The sequence below is a fragment of the Chrysemys picta genome, chromosome 6 (genome assembly GCF_011386835.1).
Source record: "Chrysemys picta bellii isolate R12L10 chromosome 6, ASM1138683v2, whole genome shotgun sequence".
NCBI classification, from domain to species: Eukaryota; Metazoa; Chordata; order Testudines; family Emydidae; genus Chrysemys; species Chrysemys picta.
This window is the reverse complement of record NC_088796.1, coordinates 32,926,168-32,946,545: the sequence shown is the minus strand read 5'-3', so window position 1 is coordinate 32,946,545 and position 20,378 is coordinate 32,926,168. Positions and strand designations below refer to the sequence as shown.

At 44.2% G+C, this 20,378-nt stretch overlaps 1 protein-coding gene across 3 annotated transcripts in view; it reads right to left on the bottom strand.

The window, feature by feature from the left end:
* Positions 1-20,378, bottom strand: part of ITGA2 (integrin subunit alpha 2) — a 100,272-nt gene that overhangs the window by 67,362 nt on the left and 12,532 nt on the right. For all 3 annotated transcript variants that reach the window (XR_010602161.1, XM_005282174.4, XM_065598910.1), the window contains exon 2: positions 5,121-5,244. Coding sequence is in view for 2 of the 3 variants with exons in the window: in XM_005282174.4 (XP_005282231.1) it covers positions 5,121-5,244 (124 nt within the window). In the remaining variant the exon portion in view is untranslated. The remainder of the gene's footprint in view (positions 1-5,120; positions 5,245-20,378) is intronic.

Below are 20,378 nucleotides of genomic sequence, written 5' to 3'. Positions count from 1 at the left end.
TTACCCAAACCACTAGAGATCATCTTAAAATAAATTAAGTATAATTTATATATATATATATATATATATATATATATATATATATATATATATATATATATATAGTAGATCCCTCTGCTACTGCAGATGCCTTAATGTTTGTGATTAAGCAGGTTTTTTAAAAATATATATTATTAAATAAATTATTTGACACTCAGTTCATGTTTTTAAAGCTTTTTCACAACCATAAAGACTACAAAAATTTTTTAAAATGGAAGCTTCTGGAGCACAATTCTGTGGCTGGGGTGGATTCCACAGAAATTCTACAGCTGTAGAATCAGAGAATACACCGGGGCCTGGGTAGGGCTGATTTGATATAAGGAAATACAGTTAGACATATTACATGCTTCAAATGAACAGCTGAGAATGTATCAGAAACAAAATGGTTTAAATGAAAATTTGCATCGTTTAGACATACACCTCTGGACAACGTTTAAATACCTCCAAATATGGAAGTGCTTGTTGTACCACTAGATAGAAGGTCATTAAATTAAGACTTGTAGGTAGAACTGGCCAGGAATTTTTAATCAAAATATCTTTTTGATGGCCAATCTGGAAAACCAAAACATCTCCCAGAAATGGTAAAGTTAATATCAGCAACATTAAGACAGAATGATTTCCCAAATGTATGCAATGTGTGACAGTTAGATATGCGGATACAAAAGTGTCTGAGATCGCTCTGAAGATTTTGCACTTGAGTGCAAGGGTGATGAAGTTGTGATACGTATTGCTTTTGGTATCCGTTGGAGGTGTGAAAGCATTATGGTATGTTGGAGTGTGTTATTGCTGTGATGTAGGCAATATGAAAGTGGCAAGGAGGCTTTTTCCTTAATTTGTTATTTCCAACTTTTTCAGATTTTGAGTGGTGGGGTGTGTCCTGATACAACCTTAACTGTCACTAACAAGTTTTGTGCAATTCATATAATATTCACCTTCTGAATGCAGGATCTTACTTTCCTTTCCACACACACACACACACACGATACGATACTATGCATCTGTAAAATTTTCCATAAAAGGAGATCATTACCTGTAATCGGAAGCTCTTTAACATGTGTGGTCCCCTATCTGTATTCCATATGTGGGTACGTATGCACACCATGCGCCTGAGGCTGGAAAATCTTGCAAGTGGCGTAGGTTGGTCTGCTGCTGCACCCTGGATCTCCTTGTGCTCGGCACTGCAGTATAAGGGGAGATGCAAACCAACCGCCTCTTCAGTTCCTTCTGTACCATGAATCCAGTCACAATCCGAAGCAGAGGGGAAGGCGTGTGGGTAGTGAAATAGTTTGAACAGTCTCCAAACTGAAACACTCTAGGTCTGATGCCCATCCAAATACCAAGCCATGAGGTGAAGAGGTTCTAAGCTGGGGTGTTTGATCCTGCTATTCTCTGGAGTTAGCAGGTCCAGGAAGGACTGAATGCTGATGGGCTGACATTCATAGGAGGACCAGAAACCAGAATTGTCTGGGACAACTTGTTGTGATGAGAATGACTCGTGCTTTGTCATAATGCATTTTCTTAGAACCTGGGGTAGTAGTTGGATGGGAGGGAAAGTATACACTCAAGTAGCTTGTCCAGGACAGTAGGAAGGCACTCTCACTAGAGTCCTGATCCCGTGCTGCTCTCAACAATATACATTGAACTTATTAATTAATTAGCCTCTTAGGAGTTGGTTTGGTAACTTCCACCTTTTCATGTTCTCTTTATGTATATATATCTTCTTACTATATGTTCCATTCTATGCATCTGATGAAGTGGGCTGTAGCCCATGAAAGCTTATGCTCAAATAAATTTGTTAGTCTCTAAGGTGCCACAAGTACTCCTGTTCTTTGTATTGAACTTCTTGTTCATCTGGAAGGTGAACAGGTTCCAAGATGGCATTCCCCACTGACTGAAGATGTTCAGCATTGAATTGTGTAACTGCCACTCATGATTGGTGGTGAAATTGTAATGTAGTTCTATATACACCAGTTCCATAAGTTGAGCACCTCCACACACAGTGAGGGATTTTTGCCCCTCCCTGTTTGTTTATATAGAAGATGGTCGTCACATTATCTGACATTATCTGGACAATGACAGGATCATAGGAATGGGAGGAATGCATTGCAGGCCTGTCTGACTGCTCTTAGTTCCAGGGGATTGATATGCATCTTGCTCTCCCCAGGTGTCCACATAGCTTGTGTTGGATGACCACACATGGGGGCTTCCCAGCGTATGAGGGATGCCTCAGTGATTATTGTCATGTCAGGTGACAGGTCAGGTGGGAGGTAAGACTAGGACCCCAATGCACATGTGTTCCGGGCTCATCTATCAAGACCTTATGCTGATAGGGACTATCACTATAATGTTCATTCTGTGTCTGTCTGGCATATGTACTGACCAGAGCCAGGTATGCAGACAATGGAGATGCAGCCTGGAGAACTGCTTTATGTAAATACAGGAGGCCATGTGACGTAGCAAAGAGAGACAGACCCAGACTATTGTTCAGGGTTTGTGAATGACTTGACTTATCAGACTGCTTATGGCATGGAATATCTCCACAGGGAGGTAACACCTTGCTGCAGTCAAGTCCAGAGTTGTCTCTATAAAGTCTATGAGCTCTGCAGCAGTCAGAGTAGACTTTTCCATGTTTACACAGATTTCCAGGAGGAAGAGCAAGGACAAGGTTTCCAACTGAACTTCCAAATGAGATCTGCCTGTTAGGAGCCAGTTGTCCAAATACAAGAAGGATCATCTCATCTGTGCTGCCAGTATGAAGGGGTGAAGGCTTGTTGGGGGGGGACTCCAAAGCACTGGGTACCAGCGATCTCTTGGAGGATAACCTTGCTTGGATGAAGGATGGGTCCAAGAACTCTCAAAGCCCTATCTGAACTAATCTCCCTGAGTTGGGGTGGGTGGGTGATGGTTCATCTTGAACCTTGAATTTAGCCAATGAGAAGGCCAGCTCTGGTTCAAATCAGCAGTACTGTTGGTGCCAGTGGGAGGAACCTCTGGTTTGTGAATGGACTAGGGGAGTAACTCCTTGTCCTTGAGTTGGTATTCTTTTCTGGGGGTCAAAATGTCTCTTAGAAGGACTGTGCCCCATAGTACAGGAGATTGTGGGTCGAGGAGGGCCAAGGTCCCCCAGCGTAGAATATGTCTCAGTCCGTCCCAGAGTCTGAGAGGACCCAGGTGTCAGTTCTGCTGTATCCGTTGTCATCACACACTTAGAGGACGATGGGTCCTTATGGTGCCAGGCTGGTACTGTCAGAGAGTGAGAGAGAGAAAGAGAGACCTAACTGAAGCTCCTGGTCAGTGCTGGAAGATGTCGGTCCTTTGGCTTACTAGCGGTCATGGTTGGTTCTGGTGTCAGCACTGGGTCGAGTACCATTGGAGCTTTGCTCCTCTGTGCTTTCCCTTTGTGGTCAGGAGGCTTAGGGAGACCCAAGTCCTTGGGACCTGTGTGTGAAGACTCAGCCAACTTGGAAGGAGTCAGGCAGGGATTCCTTCTTCTGGAAGCAGTTTAGAGGGGAAATCTGTTTTTATATGTCTGTGAGGGTGCCCCTTACTCTTATGAGATGTCTGAGACAACAGGTCTTTAGGTTTATCTGATCTGGCCTCTACTCCTGAGCTCATGCTCAGTGGTGCGCTGCTTGAGGACTGAGCCTGATGTACAAGCAGGGCTCCCCAGCGTGGATCTGACTAGGGTGTCATAGCTTTCTCGATGAGCTGCCTCCTCAGTCAGAGCTTTCGTCCCTCTTGGGTCTGGAGTTGGAAAGAGCAACAGATACTGCACTTGGAGGAGATATGAGCCTCCTTAAGGTAGGCTAGTGGGTCACCGATGACTGCAAAGAAGCAAGGACAGTTCTTGAACCCTGGAATTCTGGGTATAGTCCTACTCCTGAAAAAGAGGGGACAGAGAAGGTCCCCAGGGTGGGGAAAAACTAAACCACACTATGTAAAATATCGTAAAACACTAACGAACTATGTACAATTATATTTACAGAGATAAAGACGACGAGAGGATAATTGCAGACACAGAGGAGTCCGAATGAGTTCAAGTAGCACTGAAGGAACTGAAGAGACGGTTGGTCTACACCTCCCCTTATACCCTCAGTGCTGAGCATGAGGAGATCCAGGCAGTGTCGGATTAACAAATTTGCCACCCCTAGGCCCTGAAAAAATTGCCGCCCTTCCCCCCCACGCCAGCTCACCTCCACTCCCCCGCGGCAAGCCTGGGAAGGAGGAGAGAGAAGGGGAGTTGCAGCGCGCTCAGGGGATGGCGGAGGTGAGCTGGGGCGGAGAGCAGTTCCCTGCCCCCCCAAGGGTTACTCCCCACGCCCGCCGGCCCCAGCTCATCTCTGCTCCGCCTCCTCCTCTGAGTGCGCTGCTACTCGCTTCTCCTCCCTCCCAGCGCTTTTGTGCAGCAAGCCTGGGAGGGAGGTGGAAGGAGGGAAGCGTGGCGAGCCTGGGGGAGGAGGCAGGCCGGGGATTTGGGGAAGAGGTGGAGTGAGCAAATTTGCCACCCTAGGCCTAGGCCTTGTTGACCTAGACGATAATATGCCGTTGGATCCAGGGTGTAGGTGCAGACCAACAGACGCGCCTTGAAAGATTTTCCAGTCTCAGGAGCCTGGTGCTCATGCGTACTCATGTGTGCAATGCAGGTAGGGACCAGCCCTCAAAGAAGAAAAATTGTTTCAACTGGTATTGACTAATCGTTTCTAAAACAACTCCTCTTCCAGTCATGGCACTCTCGGACATGACCTCTACTAAATTCCACCTCCTACTCAAAGTAATATCAACAGGAACAAATATAAAAGTTTTTTCTATTAGTCACATTACTGGGTATAAAAAGACATCAGATTACATTATTTCAAAAACACTTAACATTTAAATGCTTTTGTCCTTTGAATGTTTTCCCCTTTTATTTTTAGTCAAATAAAGTCACTTAGGATTTTACCAGCAAGAAGTTTCTTTTTTAAAGGAAAATGAAATAATGGAAAAATTTTCAAACGAGCTTTGTAACTGTTTGCACTTAGGAAAAAAGTTACATCATAGTTGCTCTTAATCTTTTCACAGGACAAAGAACTCAAAACCCTTACCATTTGCCTTGATGATTTATAAACTGTTGAACTGCATATCCAAACTGCTCACTTGAAGGACCAGAGAACAATTTTGCTTCTGGGAGCCCAACGTTGTATGCTTCGCAGCAATTATGAAGAATGCCTGTTAACAGGAAGATTAATATTACTGTAAACAGCAATTAAAGAAAGAATCTTGATTCCACTGAAACAGCCCATCTGTTTATGCCAACTCCCCTTAATATAGCAGTTAAAAATTTGGCCTTTGACACACCCAATAAAAATCAACGTTTCTCCCACCCCTACACACGAATAGCCATCTATGATTATATGAATGCTTGTCAGTGCACTATATGGGCATGACAGTACAGCAGACAGAGTTTAATAACCTATTAACTACATTGCTTAATAAATCTTGTAGCGCTACCAATGTGTGTGAATCCAAGAGACACAATGAATATATTTTAATATATTTTACTGTAGTCTTTAATACTCCATTATCTTTGGATATATGGTAGCCTTCTCGCATCGGATTTCCTAAAGACCTATTTATGTACGCTATAATGAAGAACAACTGATGACAATAAGTACTTTTATACCATATGTATTCTAATGCTACATTTGAAATAGAACACAATCAAATCGACCTAGTGCTTTATCATAGAATGTCTACAGTTTCGGGCCATTTTATTTTCACACATTAATTGTTTGTTTTCTTCTGAAAAAAACACTGAGAAGATAAGCTAATAAATGGAAGCCTGGGAAATATAGGGCTAAGTTAATAAATAAACTATACTGTACTTAGCATTTAAACAGCACTTTGCATCTTCAAAGCACTGACCAGATATTAAATAATTAAGCTTCATAACGCTATTGTGAAATTGGAACTAAAAAAAAAAAAAAAAAAAGTAAAGAAATTACCTCAGCCACCTTGTCTCTCTAAAACTCTTGTGAGGCACTTAAGTATCATCCCTGTTTTACACTTTTTTTTCCCTCACACATAGTGAGTGATATGTCCGTGGCCATTCAAGTTGGTGATGGTGCCAGGATCAGAATTTAGAGCTCCTGGCTTCTCTCTTGTGCTTAGCTGACTGTGCTTAGCGTCTCGCCCATCTATAAATAACAACCACCAATATATAGTACTTATATAACTGGTTAATATAAAATCATCTAAAAGTTAGCTCCAAGATCAATTCTGACTGTGTGTGCTACCCATACAAACTATAATTGTGTGCTCATCGGAAAACAGAACAGCTGAAAAATCATAGCAGGCCCTACATTCCAGACTGGATAGTTATACCTATTTCTGTTTACACATACAGTACATCACATAACATTTATGTACTAACAGTGATCTTACATGAGATATTAAGGAACTTTAGGATTTCTTATATTAATGATAGGAGTTTAAGGGTTCTTTATAATAGGGATCTTTAAGGGTTTCTTCAAATCTATGACATGTTTCAAAGTCTTAACTTAAGAACAGGGGTATCATTTCAGAAAGATTCAGGGGTGGGGTGGGGAAGGACACAGTTGAGTCAGCACATAAAACATTATATGTGATTATATTGTATCCTGCAAAGTTGAAGCAGCAGTTGGGGTAGTGGAAGACATAATGGAGAATATAGACCTATGAAATGTCTGGGGAGTGGGGGAACTGCCTCTCCACCCAATAGCAAATGCTGCCCCTGCTTAAGAATTAAGGTCACAGGTCAATGCATTCCTTCAGCCTTGATGGGTATGTCAGTAGTTACTGTGCCTGACTTTTTTTTGGCAGTCTCAAGACCAGTTTTGGAAGAGATTTTAAGAGGGATACCAGTCATGGACCCAGGCAACCTGAATACAGCCCATCATATTATACACTATATTGAACATGTGATGTTCTAAAGCAGCGGTTCTCAAATTTTAGCAACCTGAGAACCCCATTTTGATTTAAAGTTTTTGGGGACCCCCAATCCCTCCCACACAGCCCCAGGTCCTGCCCCATTCCACCCCTTCCCCCCATCCCACCTCTTCCTGCCCCCCACTCACTCCATCCCCCCTCCCTTCATCGCTCAGCTCCCACCATCCTCACTCACTTTCACCAGGCTGGGGCAGGGAGTTTGGGTGTGAGAGGAGGTGCGGGATGCAGGTTCTGGGAAGGAGTTTGGGTGCAGGGCTCTGGGCTGGGGAAGGGGGTCAGGGTGCAGGAGGGGGTGAGGGGTGCGGGCTCCAGCTGGGCGGTGCTTACTTCGGGAGGCTCCCAAAAGCGACCAGCACATCTCTCTGGCAGCGGCTCCTAGGTGGAAGGGCCAGGGGTTCTCCACATGCTGTCCCTGCCCGCAGGCACCACCCCCATAGCTCCCATTGGCTACAGTTCCCAGCCAATGGGAGCTGTGGAGTCAGTGCTCAGGGCGGGGGCAGGGCGCGGAGACCCTTTGGCCTCCCCTCCCCCGAAGGGGCTGCAGGGACATGCCAGCCGCTTCCAGGAGCAGCGCAAAGCCAGGGCAGACAGGGAGCCTGCCTTAGCCCTGCTGCGCCACTGGACTTTTAGTGCTTAAGATCTCCCAGTTTGGCTTCAGTAGCCTCCGGGAGATAGAACCTGATTCCAGGAGACTTCTAGTGAAACCAGGAGGGTTGGCAACCTTAGTTGATCAGCGGGGCTGGCGGCCCTGGACATCTTCCCCTGAGCACACCCCATCCCTGCTCCTGCCTCTCCCTCCCAGCACCTCCTGCACTCCGGGGAACAGCTGTTACCTGACATGCAGGAGGCGCTGGGAGGGAGGCGAAGGAGTTGATCAGCTGGGCCCACGGACCCCCTGCAGTACTCTTGGGGACCCCCAGGTGTCCGTGGACCCCAGTTTGAGCAACGCTGTTCTAAAGTGAAACCTGAGGGTGCAAAATCCACTTAAAATAAGCAAAATTTCAATAAACTCTCCTAAAACCATATCTTAACCCAAAATATATAAAGAGAAAGCAAAATGTTCCTCATAGAAGAATACACATAGCTTGCATATTTATTAACATTTGGTGGTGAACTCAAGACAGGAAATCATATATTAGTCATACCAAACAACCATTATCTACTGATGACTGCTTGAAAGTGGGTGATTACCTTTCGCTAAGAGTTAAGTCATTTAAGAAATATGGTTAAGAATGAAAGAACTTCCTTTACCACTAAACATCTGATTGGTATTGCGGAGAAGGAAAGATATGAGCGGACATAATACTGTGTATATTTCACAATACTTCCTACAGTAATCACAACCATCTACACTGGCAGCTAAATGGATCTTTTAAAGGCATTTCATATGTAAAAAATTGATTACTGTAAAGCTATTGCCAATATATCTGTTGTATTCCAAATTCCCGGCACTTTATCTCAACACCATCTTTAAGTTGCATCTTAATTTATTCTCATGTTATCATCAGTCAAAAATCATACATAATTGAACAGTGCATCAGCTAACAGCATCTCACTTAAGACTCTTGGTACCGACATATGGAACTGACATCCTAAGAAACTGCCTGAGAATCTCCTGTAACATTATTGTGTATTCTATTTTGCCCCATGTAACTACATATAGACCAGTGGTGTAGCTAGGAGTGGAAACCTGGGTGGGCCCCTAATTTATGGCAGACTGTCAATGACCAAAGTGCTGAGATCATTTTAGTAAAGAATCATTGTCACTCTGCTCAGTCTGTTGTGCAGGCAGCCCATCTGCTCCTCACTCCACTCAGCAACGGAGCCCAGGCTGGCTCAGGTACGGCAAGTGGGAGGAGCACACTCCGGTAGGGCAGGGGATCCCAGGCCATCAGCACCAGCACTCACTTGGGCTACTATGGAGTTAGCTCCAGCTTGGAAGGTGCTGCCTTTGCAGGCAACTCTGCCCAGGCTCGCTGTAATGCTGGGTGACTCATCCATAATGTGATGATGGGGATCTGCGGGGGGGAGTGGAACCTGTCTCTAGAGACTAACAAATTTATTAGAGCATAAGCTTTCATGGACTACAGCCCACAAAAGCTTATGCTCTAATAAATTTGTTAGTCTCTAAGGTGCCACAAGTACTCCTGTTCTTTTTGCGGATACAGACTAACATGGCTGCTACTCTGGAACCTGTCTCTGTGAGCTGACAGAGACAATGCAGACAGTCCTGGAGGCAGCACGGAGCTATGTGCCAGGGACATCTCTTAGCCAGCTCCTCTGCTGGCATCCTCTGAGTTGCTGGGCTGAGCCAAGCCCAGTTGCAGAAAACTGCCTTTCTCCCCTCTGACCTTACCCACCGCCTGCTCCACCACCTTCTGACTTGCTTCCTCCTCTACTCCTAACTGCCCCCCTTCTCCTACCACTACCCCCTCCCCCCACTCATAATTCCCCTTCTGCAATCACCACAGCACTCCTTCTCCTATCCATTACCCCTTACACACATGACTGCCTTTTGCCCCTTCCCCCTGCCTACTTTCATCAAGCCAGCCAATCAGAGCTAGTAAGAAATGACCTTGAAAATATGTATCATCTGAAGTATCTCTGTCAATTCACCAGCCCGATCTAACCCAATATTGCTTCACAGTATCAGCTCCAGGTATAAGTCCAAATCCTGGTGAATATGATCTGGTATTGTCCAGCACCCGAAAAATTTTCAGCTGCACTGGGACATGTGCACTGGGACAGCCTGGAGAGTGCGGGGGTGGGGGGTGGGAGGGAGGGAGGGAGCAGTAATGTGTAGCCCCGGGGGCACTCTAATCCTCATTCCCCATGAAAAGTCATGACCTCTGGGCTGCAGCCCCTGTTTTCACAGCTACCCTGCCCAGGGCAGGAGGCTCAGGCAAGTGCCAGGGCCTCTAGTCCCCTGCAATCCAACCTGCAGCACCAGAACTTTGGCAGGGGCTTCTCTATTGGGCAGGGTATGCGGGTGCCCCAGCCTGTTACCTCCTGCCTCCCCTATGATCAGGCCAGCTGGCACCCCTTTCCCCGTGGCAAGGGAGGAGCTTTACCACTGCACGCCAAAGATCTGAGCACCTGTGCTGGCTACAGTGAGGCTGCTGCCAGAGTTTCCTCTAAGTCAGGAGGGCATGGGGCATGCACGCCCTTTGAAAATTATCTGGAGGCACCCCGGCTTCATGTGACATTGAAGTTCAAGTAACAAGTGAGCTAGTATCTTGGGTCTGGTCTACACTACAGTTAGGTCAACAAAAGGCAGCTTACGTCAACCTAACTATGGAGTTTTCTACACTTAAATTTTGCTCCAATTGATGTTACTGCCCTGCCATGCCGACTTAATAACTTCACCTCTATGAGCGACATAGAGTCATGGTTGATGCAGTTAAGTCGATGCAGTGTAAGTGCTAATGTTGACTGTTACTTTCAGGAGCCTTCCACAATGACCCACACTGACAATACAATCGATACAAGCACTCCTGGTGAGGATGAGCACCACTGACACAAGGAGCATAGTGTAAACATACACACACAATGTAATTACTGAGGCAGCTGTATGCCAACATAAGTTAGATTGACTTAATTTTGTAGTGTAGACACAGCCTTACTTAATTTAATGTTATTACTTCTTAACGCCATTTAGGCATTAGTGGCTAAATCCTACAAAAATTATCTCATTCTAGAATCTGGAATTAGATTTCTGCACTTGGCCTGGGAAGGTGCCCCAAAACTAGCATTCAACTGATATCATTGAAAAGGTTGGACTGCCCTTACTAAGTGAACCACATTTAATATATTAAGAACTGTTTCGAGTTCTCTTTTTTGTTTTAACATTTACTTCATTCAAATGTTAATTGCTTTGGGCTCAGTGCAGAAAATAATTCTTTTTTTCTCCTGTTAAGCTGCACCTCTGAAGAGGACATTGACTTTTTCCTGCAATAAATGTAGTTGCCAACCAAATGCATGGCCATGTATAGTACTTACATTACAGCGGGTATACACAGATTTTCCCCCCCTACTTTATACATCAAAGTACAGTACCTGGGAACAAGAAATTCAGACAATTGTATAATAAAAATGCCAAGAGAGACCAGGTGGGTGAGGTAATAACTTTTACTGGATCAACTTCTGTTTGTGAGAGCCTCGTCTCTCAAATATCCTGGGACCGACACAGCTACAACACTGCCTACAAAAAATGCCACGTCTATTTTAGACCTATTTTCAGCCTATGATCAAATAAGAGCTCTTTATGCACTTATACGTGCCAATCACTGCAGTGTCTATGTTTTAAGTATTATATATTCTTGGCTGGAAATATTCAATAGCTGTTGCCTTCACGCAACTCATTTTCAGAATCCAAGATCCTCCTGATATGAAGTCTGCCCTACTAGCTGGATTTTCTGGGCTTCCAGTGAGAGAGATCTATATTTTTATTTAGTGATCACAGTGAAAGATTAGTCAGGCATCCAAAAGTTACCAATCTGAACTTCTGTTTGTAAATACTACCATATATACAGCCACATAAATAAGCTTGTACTCTGGTTTTATTTCCATTAAGGTGAATCCTTGCTGAATATTCTCTATGAATATCCCAAAGAAACACAATCCCTTTCCTTCATTTATAGGTGAAAACTGGGAGAAGTAAATTTATTCCAGAATCCTCTGCACTCCCTGGAAGGAAGTTCCTGCAACAGCCAGCATGCAGGATTTGGGAGCATATTTGAAACCTCCTGCACATATCTCACCAGAAAAAGAGACACCCCTTTAGAAAAAAAAAACTGGGTAGACAAACGTACATCTAGGGAAGAGAGGTTCACAGCTTGTCTGCTGGCAACATTCCAATAAAATGCCAGTATCCTTTTAGGATGGGCAGCATCCTTGGGCATTCACCTATTCAGCCCATATCTAATGCCTGTCCTGGCATACATAATAGGTACCAGGGATGGCGGGTGCATAGCTGCTTTACATATCTACATCACTATTTCCTTGCTGCTATTACAATGCAGAGTAATACATGTTCAGGCTGTGCACATTTAAGTCTGAACATGTGGGAAGTCTTTCCATAAATATAAATGACATGTCTAAAAATGCCTATAACTTCTTCTTTATTACTATTTTTTTAAAAAATACTTCCCACATTTTGGTAAAAGCTAAAGCAAGGTTTTCTGATATAACGAAGCATGTAATGTGCACCCTGCCTCTAAGTGATATTTCAATAACACACTTAAAAACAAACAAAAATCCTTGTGGACCCCACTTGGATTTTTGTTTGTTTTTAAATGAGTAGGCTAAAAAGGGCCTAAAGAGCAATATGTAAACATGTCATGGAAAGTTAGTTAAGATGAAAATGAGAGTTGTGATCCAGTGCCCTGATTATCGCCGAGAATAAAAATAATCTTATATTTGGCAGTATCAAATGTTGTGAAACAAAAGGGGATTTTATTGGAATCTGATTACTTGCTACATGAATTTGTAACAAAACTTATTATATTTCTAATCGATTTATTATTAGTCCGTATTTCATGTCATAAAGGTTCTGTTTTGTCTTCAGTTTAAAAATTAAAAAAAAGTAATTATTTATTTACTACAATGAGAAGACAATGCAACAGTTCAACATGTTGACACAAACCATGGCAGAATCATATTGGAATGTGGACTCATTTTAATTAGACCAAAGCTCTGCACTGGCTAAAATATTCTGTTAAATTCACTGATATAGTTAATTATATCTTGGACATACAGAAAAAAGTCTAATAAATACTGCAAAAGTAAGCATAATTATAAAGACATGGTAGAGACTCAAAGATCAAACACGACAGGCCCACTTTGAAGTTTTACATGTGGTACAAAAGTAGTACATACAATTTAAACTATTCTCCCAGTAAGAAAACTTTCTGTGACTATGTCACCTTTTTCCAGTGAACATGGTGTAAACTTCTCTTTATCACGTACCCATAGGCCATACAACCAAAACAACAGAGGTAGCCTGTAACATTAGAGTATGCTACATTTGTATTTCCAATCAGTATTAATACTGCTAAAAATCCACATAGCTGTCTAAACCTCAAGAAAGAAGTGGATCTTTCCCCAAAACCAAGGCTGCATTTTGCTTTAAATATGCACACATCTGCAAACACAGTCCACTATGTTGTTTAATGGCATCAAAGCTTCTCTTGGTGCAGTGGGGAGAATGGTATGTCATGGAGTTGGTTACAACACCCTGAACCTGAGAGCCAACCACAACCCTGATGGCTTTTAGAGCTACTTCCATACAGCTCTAAAATTACACCAATGATGTAGGCTTCTTAATAAACCCTAGAGCAGCAGAGGATGGGCATAGCATAGCGGAGCTCCACCATGCCCCCTTTCCACTCCCAACACCCTCCCAACCAGAGGGAGCACGGTCTGGCTGGAACAGGGCCAGATCCAACACCTTATGGCCAACAGGGAATTTCCCCATATACCAGGGGGGATTTTCTGCTGGGAATCTGTGTTCAGGTTACAGCCCCTTTACACTATACGACCAGGACAAAGGGTCAAATCTCAATTGAAAATCTGGTCAAATGTAGGGAACAGCTGATAAAGATAAGAGGGAGAGGGAAAGACAAAAGAAAACAACTCAGGAAGCAATACAGTATGACCCATTATAGTGTCATAAGAAGGAGTCATCAGGAGTTGTAGTAGGAGTCACCAGATGGTGCTGTTACATGAAATTTAACAAGTTCTTTTAAGGGTATGTCTACACTACAATCACACCACACGATTACAGTGTAGATATAACCCGAGGGTATGTCTACACTAGAAGCACTACAGTGCCATAGCAGCTACATCGCTGCAATGCGGACAACTACACCAACGGTGTAGACACTACACACTCCAGTCTTCTATCACTGTAGTTAATCCACTCCCTCAAGAGCTAATAGCTAGGTCAACAGAAGTATTCTTCCATTGACTTAGCTGCATCTACAGTGGGGGGATTAGGTCGACATAATTATATTGCACAGGTTGTGAAATTTTTCACAGTTATGAGTGACATAGCTCGGTCGACCTAAGTTTTAGGTGTATACCAGACAAGCAAGCAATTTTGAAGAAACACTAATATTGTTAATTTTATAATTAAGTTTATTTGGGGGAGTTGTTGCAAGCAGCAGAACTGTTTATTCTGCCTTAAATTGCTCTCACTAGAGTTTTTCAAAATGGCTGCTTGATATTTCTGGAAGAGGGTATTATTTATGTGCCATTTGTGTCTACTTCTGTCCAAAGACTCGTATATATAAATACACGTGTAAATAAACGAGTTACTCTAAGAAAATACCCACAGTACACAGCATTGTTTCTCCTCCAGTGTGAAACTGAACGGCAAGGCCCAGAGATCTGCCATGGTTTGGCACAGTGACAACGACAGGAAAGAAAAAGGTGGAGAGAAAACAGGAAGAGAAAGAAGATAAATTCAAGAGAGATGCTGATCAAGTAATACTTGGCACATACATAATTTAATTTTACTGAAATTAAATAATCTGATCCATATTTTTATGGTATCTGACCATAGCTAGTCACATGCTATTCAGCAAATATATTACTAGAATAACAATTCCAGTGGAACTAGTTAAATATATTCACTGATTTATGTATTTATTTTTGCTTTTTGACCAAACTTAGTAATAAGTTTTATTTTAAAAAATTAATGGAAAGTTTATTGATAATAGTATGATTAATTACAGGACACAATACACAGTGTCTCATTCCTTTAAATTGTATCAAGTGCATGACAGCAGAGTTATTTTTCACCCTGCCTACTAAGCTTCGTTCTCAGGCTAGAAGGAACCACAGAATCCACCTCTAGCCTCAAAACTATGTTCCGGAATCTAAGCTTCCATTCAAAAAAATGTTTTTACTCCTTGTGATTGTGAAGATGATCTTCCAAAAACACAGATCAATGCAGTGATGTCCACCTGAGTTTTAAACGGCCTGCAACAGTAGCTCTAAAAGAAGTATGAACTTCCCCAATCACAAAGGGTGTTAAGTTTGAAACTAACTATGGCAGTTTAAATGTCAACATTCCGAAGAAGTGGGCTGTAGTCCACGAAAGCTTATGCTCTAATAAATTTGTTAGTCTTTAAGGTGCCACAAGTACTCCTGTTCTTTTTGCGGATACAGACTAACACGGCTGCTACTCTGAAACCATTCTTAACTATGTTTTTACTAAATTGATCAGCTGTGACATCTGGGTAATGTGTTTTTAACACAATTCCAAATCACCTCCCCTTCTTAAATACCAAACATCTGAATTGTTCTCGCTCGATCTTCCAACCTCCAGCTTCTCCACAACTTGTACAACACAGTTCTGCATTTTCCATAATAAATTTTGTAGCACATTGAAAAATAAAAACATAGCAGCAGCAGAACGTTAATTTCACGTCAAATTAACTAATATAGAGAATACTGTGTTGACTGTTTTATTGCAGAGAGATAATAGGACTTTGCTTATAATTACCATTCTGATTGAAAATGTTTTCCCTACCATTGGTATAACTTAAGGTTACTATAACTGAAAGAGATTAGAGAAAAATATTTCTATTTTTTCCCTGTATGTTTACTTTGTGTATTTAACAGCACTTGATAGGGAAGAATTAAAAAAAATTAAAATAGGAAAATGTGGCTGAATACCTACCAATATTCTCAGGGAACTCTAAGGCAGGTATAGAACCTCTCCTTTTTATGACTACTTTTAACTCATGTTTTGAATTTACTAGATTTTAAATTGAGAATATCCCTTTAAATTAAATCAATGTATACTTCCAACAGAGATTCTGAAAGAGAGAAGACTAACTAGACAAGAGATATTTAGAAAGATGGCACTAAATTAGAGTATTTTATATATATATGGAGATATATTACCTATCTCATAGACCTGAAAGGAACCTTGAAAGGTCATCAAGTCCAGCCCCCTGCCTTCACTAGCAGGACCAAGTACTGATTTTTTGCCTCAGATACCTAAGTGGCCCCCTCAAAGACTGAACTCACAACCCTGGGTTTAGCAGGCCAATGCTCAAACCACTGAGCTATCCCTCCCCCCTTATAATCTTCAATTCCAGTTTTATTCATATTTCATCTATGCTAGTCTGAACATATGTGACTTATTCCCTGCGGTTAACATCATTTAATAAAGACGATTTGTCCTACTTTCTTCTATCTGGGGCCAAGGTTTCCTTCACATAGGCTAAAACATCTGGAGCAATTTAATAATTAACACAGGTTATTTACTTCAGTGATGATACTACAGGCGAAAACAAAACCAAAAATAATTGCAACTCCTCTAGCAGTGGTTCTACAAAATGAGTTATTTTTGGCTTAGTGTATGACTTCCTGCTGAAAGAGGGCTAAATTCTCGCCCAGAAGCAGTCACAGTAAGTCAGAGTAACTGCAGCTGAGTTACAGCAGTTTATCAGAGTAAAGAGCAATATCCAATGTTTTGGCAGTGACCAGTTTACTTTATACAAGTGTAGAATATACTCACGTCTGCACGAATTGTGAGTCAAATGTTGGCAAGGTTTGGGAAAGTCCTACTAGATGCTTTCTAGTTTACTCTTCCAACTCACTATTGCTGACTGAGGCCTGGTCTACACTAGGAGGTTATGTCGAATTTAGTAGTGTTAAATCGAATTAACCCTGCACCCGTCCACACAACAAAGCTATTTAGTTCGACACAGAGGTCTCTTAAATTCGATTTCTGTACTCCTCCCCGACAAGGGGAGTAGCGCTAAATTCGACATGGCCATGTAGGTGTGGATGGAAATCGACGCTAATAGCTCCGGGGGCTATCCCACAGTGCACCACTCTGTTGACGCTCTGGACAGCAGTCCGAGCTCGGATGCTCTGACCAGCCACACAGGAAAAGCCCTGGGAAAATTTGAATTCCTTTTCCTGTCTGGGCAGTTTGAATCTCATTTCCTGTTTGGACATCGTGGCGAGCTCAGCAGCACTGGCAACGATGCAGAGTTCTCCAGCAGAGGTGACCATGCAATCTCAGAATAGAAAGAGGGCCCCAGCATGGACTGATCGGGAAGTCTTGGATCTGATCGCTGTGTGGGGCGATGAGTCCGTGCTTTCGGAGCTGCGATCGAAAAGACGGAATGCAAAGATCTACGAGAGACAGAGAGAGGATACAGCCGGGATGCAACGCAGTGCCGCGTGAAAATCAAGGAGCTGAGACAAGCATACCAGAAGACCAAAGAGTCAAACGGACGCTTCGGATCCCAGCCCCAGACATGCCGTTTCTACGAGGCACTGCATTCCATTCTAGGTGCGGCCGCCACCACTACCCCACCACTGACCGTGGACTCTGAGGATGGGATATTGTCGACGGCTGCTTCCTCGGAGATGTTAGCGGACAGGGAAGATGAGGAAGGTGAGGAGGAGGACGAGGTAGTCGACAGCGCTTACAACGCTGATTTCCCAGACAGCCAGGATCTCTTCATCACCCTCACAGAGATCCCCTACCAACCGTCCCCAGGCGTTAACCCAGACCCTGAATCAGGGGAAGGATCAGTCGGTAAGTGTTTTAAACATGTAAACATGTAAACATTTATTTTGAACAGAACAGGAAGATTAAGAATGGGTTTTTCATGATTTGTTTGCCCTAGGCGCTTAACGTTTTAGTCCTTGGTAGTGCAACTACTACAAAAGAATTTAACAATGTCCGGTTTATCATGTTTAGTTTGCCCTAGGCGCTCTACCTTTTAGTCCTTGCCAGTGCAGCTACTGGAAAAGAAGGTCTCTATGTCTGGGGATAGAGCTGAAATCCTCATGGGACATCTCCACGAAGCTCTCCTGGCGGTAATTGGAAAGCCTTTGCATGAGGTTCCTGGGGAGAGCGGCCTTATTGTGTCCTCCGTAGTAGGACACTTTTCCTCGCCAGGCTATCATCAAGTACTCTGGGATCATTGCCTTGCAGAGCATGGCGGCATACGGCCCTGGTTTTTGCTGGCTTTCACGCAGCATGCGTTCTTTCTCGGTCTCAGAAATCCTCAGCAGAGTGATGTCGCTCATGGTGACCTGCTTAGAATTAGGGGAATGTTACTATTGGGACTGCTTGCCTGTTCCTTTACAGAACTGTCACCGGCGGTTTACTGTCATGCGGTGGAGGCGGGAGAGGCGCAGCATACAGGGACCTTTCCCGGGGACAGCCGTGATGGGGTGGGACAGGGGCAAAGTTCGTGCTTGCTGGATTGCCGGCAGCAGGAATTACCCAACGATAGGAGCATTGCTTTGAACGTGAAAGGAGGGCACTGCTCTAATTTAAGTTTTAAGCAGCCAAAAGTCTACGGCTTACCATGTCAGCCTGCTACCCGAATTCCGCTGTCCTGCCCCGCTTGTCTGATCTTCACTGCAAGACCCCAGGCACTGAATGCGAAGGCCGAAAATTTGACCTTGTCCTGAGTGCGTACGTGATAGGTGCTGTGCATGGTCTTGTTCACAAAGAAAGACTATGTTCATTGTTCACATAAAATTATCTTTGTGAGGAATTCACTCCCTTTTTCCCATCCCACAGCTGCGACTGTCTCCCGACCTACCCTGGCATCCCTCTCGCAGAGGCTGGCACAGATTAGGTGGAGAAAGAAAAGGACACGGGACAACATGTTCTCAGAACTTATGGGCTGCTCCCGAGCAGATGCGGCCCAGCAGACCCAGTGGAGGGAGAACATGTCGCAATACCAGCGAGCACACAGCAAATAGGAGGAGAGGTGGTGGCAGGAAGACCAGCAGGCGACTCAAACGCTGCTTGGACTAATGAGGGAGCAAACGGACATGCTCCAGCACCTTGTGGATGTTCTGCAGGACCGGAGGCAGGAGGACAGAGACCTGCTGCAGTCTCTCTCTAACCGCCCTCCCCCACCACAAACTCCCATACCCCCCTCACCCAAAGTCCCAACAATGGGGATATTGGTTTCGCTGAGATCAGAGCGAGTCAGTAAGCTTCTCCATCTCCCCTTGAGACATCCAAAAGCACACTCCACCACCATTCTGCGCTTGCTCAGACGGTAGTTGAAGAGTTCTTTTTCAGTGTCCAGGGCGCCTGTATAGGGCTTCATGAGCCAGGGCATTAGCGGGTAGGCTGGGTCCCCGAGGATCACTATAGGCATCTCCACATCCCCAATAGTTATTTTCTGGTCCGGGAAGTAAATACCTTCCTGCAGCTGTCTAAACAGACCAGAGTTCCTGAAAACACGAGCTTCATGAACCTTGCCCAGCCATCCTACGTTGATGTTTGTAAAACATCCCCTATGGTCCACCAGTGCTTGCAGCACCATTGAAAAGTAGGCCTTTCGGTTAATGTACTGGCTGGCCTGGTGGTCCGGTCCCAGGATAGGAATGTGAGTTCCATCTATAGCCCTACCGCAGTTTGGGAATCCCATCGCGGCGAAGCCATCTATGATGACCTGGACGTTTCTAAGGGTCACTACCTTTGACAGCAGTAGCTCAGAGATTGCGTTGGCTACTTGCATCACAGCAACCCCCACGGTAGATTTGCCGACGCCAAAGTGATTCGCGACTGACCGGTAGCTGTCTGGCGTTGCAAGCTTCCAGAGGGCTATGGCCACTCGCTTCTGGACAGTCAGGGCTGCTCGCATCCGGGTGTCCTTGCGCTTCAGGGCAGGGGACAGCAACTCACAAAGTTCCAGGAAAGTTCCCTTCCGCATACGAAAGTTTTGCAACCACTGTGATTCATCCCAGACCTGCAGCACTATGCGGTCCCACCAGTCCATGCTTGTTTCCCGGGCCCAGAATCGCCGTTCCACAGCATCAACATGACCCATTGCCACCATGATGTTCACGGCGCGGGATCCTGTGCTTTGTGAGAGGTCTGTGCCACTCTCAGACTTCATGTCCTCACCACGCTGCCATAGCCTCCTCGCCCGATTTTTCAGCATCTGCCTTTGGAAAAGGTGGATGATAAGGTGCGGGGTGTTGACAACGGCCATAACTGCAGCGATGGTCGCAGCGGGCTCCATGCTCGCAGTGCTGTGGTGTCCGCACTGTCACTCACCAGAAAAGTGCGCGAACTGATTGCCCGCCGGCGCTTTCAGGGAGGGAGGGCGGGAGTGACGGTTGGATGATGACAGTTACCCAAAACCACCCTTGACACATTCTTTTCTCCAGCAGGCATTGGGGGCTCGACCCAGAATTCCAATGGGCAGCGGGGACTGCAGGAACTGTGGGATAGCTGCCCACAGTGCACCGCTTCCAATGTCGACGCTTGCCCCATTAGTGTGGACTCACAAAGTCGAATTACTGTCCTTAGTGTGGATACACATGTTCGACTTTGTAATATCAATTCCACATATTCAATTTAAGTACAA